Source organism: Nannospalax galili, unplaced genomic scaffold (genome assembly GCF_000622305.1).
Source record: "Nannospalax galili isolate Female #2095 unplaced genomic scaffold, S.galili_v1.0 scaffold788, whole genome shotgun sequence".
NCBI lineage: Eukaryota > Metazoa > Chordata > Mammalia > Rodentia > Spalacidae > Nannospalax > Nannospalax galili.
Genome location: NW_008359996.1, coordinates 1,613,554 through 1,615,870, shown reverse-complemented (window position 1 = coordinate 1,615,870; position 2,317 = coordinate 1,613,554). Strand labels below are relative to the sequence as shown.

Sequence of the window (2,317 nt, the reverse complement as noted above, 5' to 3'; positions counted from 1 at the left end):
GCTGGGGATGTGTCTATGTCAGAACACTTGTCAAGTATGCCCAAGCCCTGCTTTTCATACTTGGCACTGCAAGGAAAAAGAATGAGCTGCTTTGAATAACTCCAACAGGTTTTCCTGTTATGTGTCTTAAGGTTGCACACACAGACCATGGCTGTGTGATAACAGCTGCCAGAGTTAACCATCAGTTAAATGGGCTCCCTTTCTAGAAGATAGTGTCTTGGAACAGATGAACTACAGCAATTTCTAACATTTACTGACCATTTACCGTGTGCTAGTTATCAAAAGCTCAATAAAGTTGGACATTTATTAGACCCATTTTAGATGAAGAAACTGAGGTAACAATATTAAAGTCAGTCCTGCCAGATCACACAAGCAGAAGGTGGCAGAACTAGTGGACAGTCCAGGCTAATGTCAGATGTGTCCTGTTGGTCTCTGAATCTAAAAATGTGGGACCTGAAGTTTCCAGCAAGTCACAGTAATCCATGTGGTGGCCCCTTTTGTTTAGGACCTGCGGGCATGGGGCACTGGAGTGGTCCCTTCAGCAAACAGCTTGAGGGAGAAATCAAGGGCTGGGGCAGCCTGGGTCAGCATCCCCAAGGAGATGATGTCAATGTGGGTTCCACAGAACCGGGGGAGGTTGCTCAGTGTGATACCCCCACTTGCTTCCACAGCAAGGCTGGGGAACCTGGCTTTCAGTGCTGCAGCTGTGGGGTGTAGCTCCTGCAAGACACAAGCCAAGGGAAGGTGAGCCCCCCCACCCCAGGCCCTCCCCAGGAGGCTCATCCCACCTCACCTCAGGCTTGAAGTTGTCCAGTAGGACCAGATCTGCTCCAGCCTCGGCTGCCCGCAAGGCCTCCTGCAGGGTGCTACATTCCACCTCTACCTTCAGGGCGAAGTCAGCCGCCTGTCGGGCCCTCTGCACTGCCTGCAAGGGCCATGGGGACAGGGTGAGGATGGGCAGCCTGGCCCTGGAACCAGGGCCTGGCTAGCTAAGCTTTGGGTGGCCACGCACCAGAACAAAGGAGCAGAAGCAGGTCTGCCCTCCTGCCTCATTCTACAGATTAAGGGCTCAAAGATGGGGGTTTTGCATCCTTGATCACCTGTCACCTCTGGTACAGGGGAGAACAGTGATGAGGGTTAGGGGCAGACCAGAGTGAGAGCTGTGGCTCAGAATGACACACCGTTTCCACACCGCCCGCTGCCACCACGTGGTTGTCCTTCACCATCACCAGGCCTCCCAGGTCATAGCGGTGGGAGGCCGCCCCACCTACTAGAAGCCCATATTTCTCCACCAGACGGAAGCCAGGTGTGGTCTTCCTCGTTCCCGCCACGTGCCCAGTCCAGCCGGTGCCTCTGGCGACCCCCACAGCTGCGGCTGCTGCGCTGGCAATTCCGCTGCAGCGGGCCAGGGTGTTAAGGGCCACACGCTCCCCCAGCAGCAGGTACTGGACAGGTCCCCGGACCTCTGCCACCTTGACCACAGGGGCCAACTTCGATCCCTCCGGGAGGAACCAGGACACCTGACAGCTGAGTTGGGCAAAGATGGCATCGAAGAAAGGCCGCCCAGCCAGGACTCCGGGGGATTTGGCCCACAGCGCTGCCTGCGCCGGTGCTGCCTGGGTGACCAGGGCTGCGAAGTTGAGGCTCGGGCAGTCTTCCTGCAGCCAGCTGTTGGCCAGGGCTGCCAGGGTCATAGGGGGCAGCAGGAGCTGCAGGCCTGAGGTAAGAAGAGAGACAGCTGTTGAGCTTCCTTTCTAGCCTGGAGTGACAGCCAAAATATTTAACAGCCTGTTCAATTGGGCGCTAGCCCGTCAGAGTGGAGCTCTGGCTTCCAGGGGAGGGGTTAGGACAGAGGTAGGGCCTGTGACCCAACAAGGATGTCAAAGCAAATAAAAATATCAGGCACTTAGCTATAACAGTTTTATAAGGAAGCTGGACATGCTGGACCAGGCCCAGCTCTCCTGGAGGCTGATGTAGGAGAATTGCAAGACCTTGTCTCCATAATAGTAATAATATCAAAAATAATGACAAATAAAATTTAAAAGTAAGGCATGCTCCTTCCTGTCATTACCTATTTTTAAATTTTATTTATTATTTAATTTTTTTTTATGTGCAGCTGGGCATGGTGGCACATGACTTTAGTCCCAGCACTCAGGAGGCAGAGTTCAAGGTCAGCCTGATCTACATAGCTCCAGGCCAGCTGAGGTTACAGGGGATCCTGTCTCAAAAGACCAAAAAAATTTTTTTATGTGTATAAGCTCAGCTCTGTCGTGTAATACCCACTGAGGTCAGAAGAGGTTTGCAAATAAGTTTTACA

At 53.1% G+C, this 2,317-nt stretch overlaps 1 protein-coding gene across 3 annotated transcripts in view; it reads right to left on the bottom strand.

Moving 5' to 3' along the window:
• Positions 1 to 286: 286 nt before the first annotated feature.
• Qprt (quinolinate phosphoribosyltransferase) overlaps positions 287 to 2,317 on the bottom strand; it is a 16,163-nt gene continuing 14,132 nt past the window's right edge. For 2 of the 3 annotated variants that reach the window (XM_008823981.3, XM_017795779.2), the window contains exons 2-4: positions 1,182 to 1,717; positions 794 to 925; positions 287 to 720 (exon numbers count right to left, since the gene is read on the bottom strand). In XM_008823981.3, coding sequence (XP_008822203.1) covers positions 502 to 720; positions 794 to 925; positions 1,182 to 1,717 — 887 coding nt within the window. In that variant the 3' untranslated portion in view covers positions 287 to 501. The remainder of the gene's footprint in view (positions 721 to 793; positions 926 to 1,181; positions 1,718 to 2,317) is intronic. The other variant, XM_017795780.2, reaches the window with a different exon arrangement.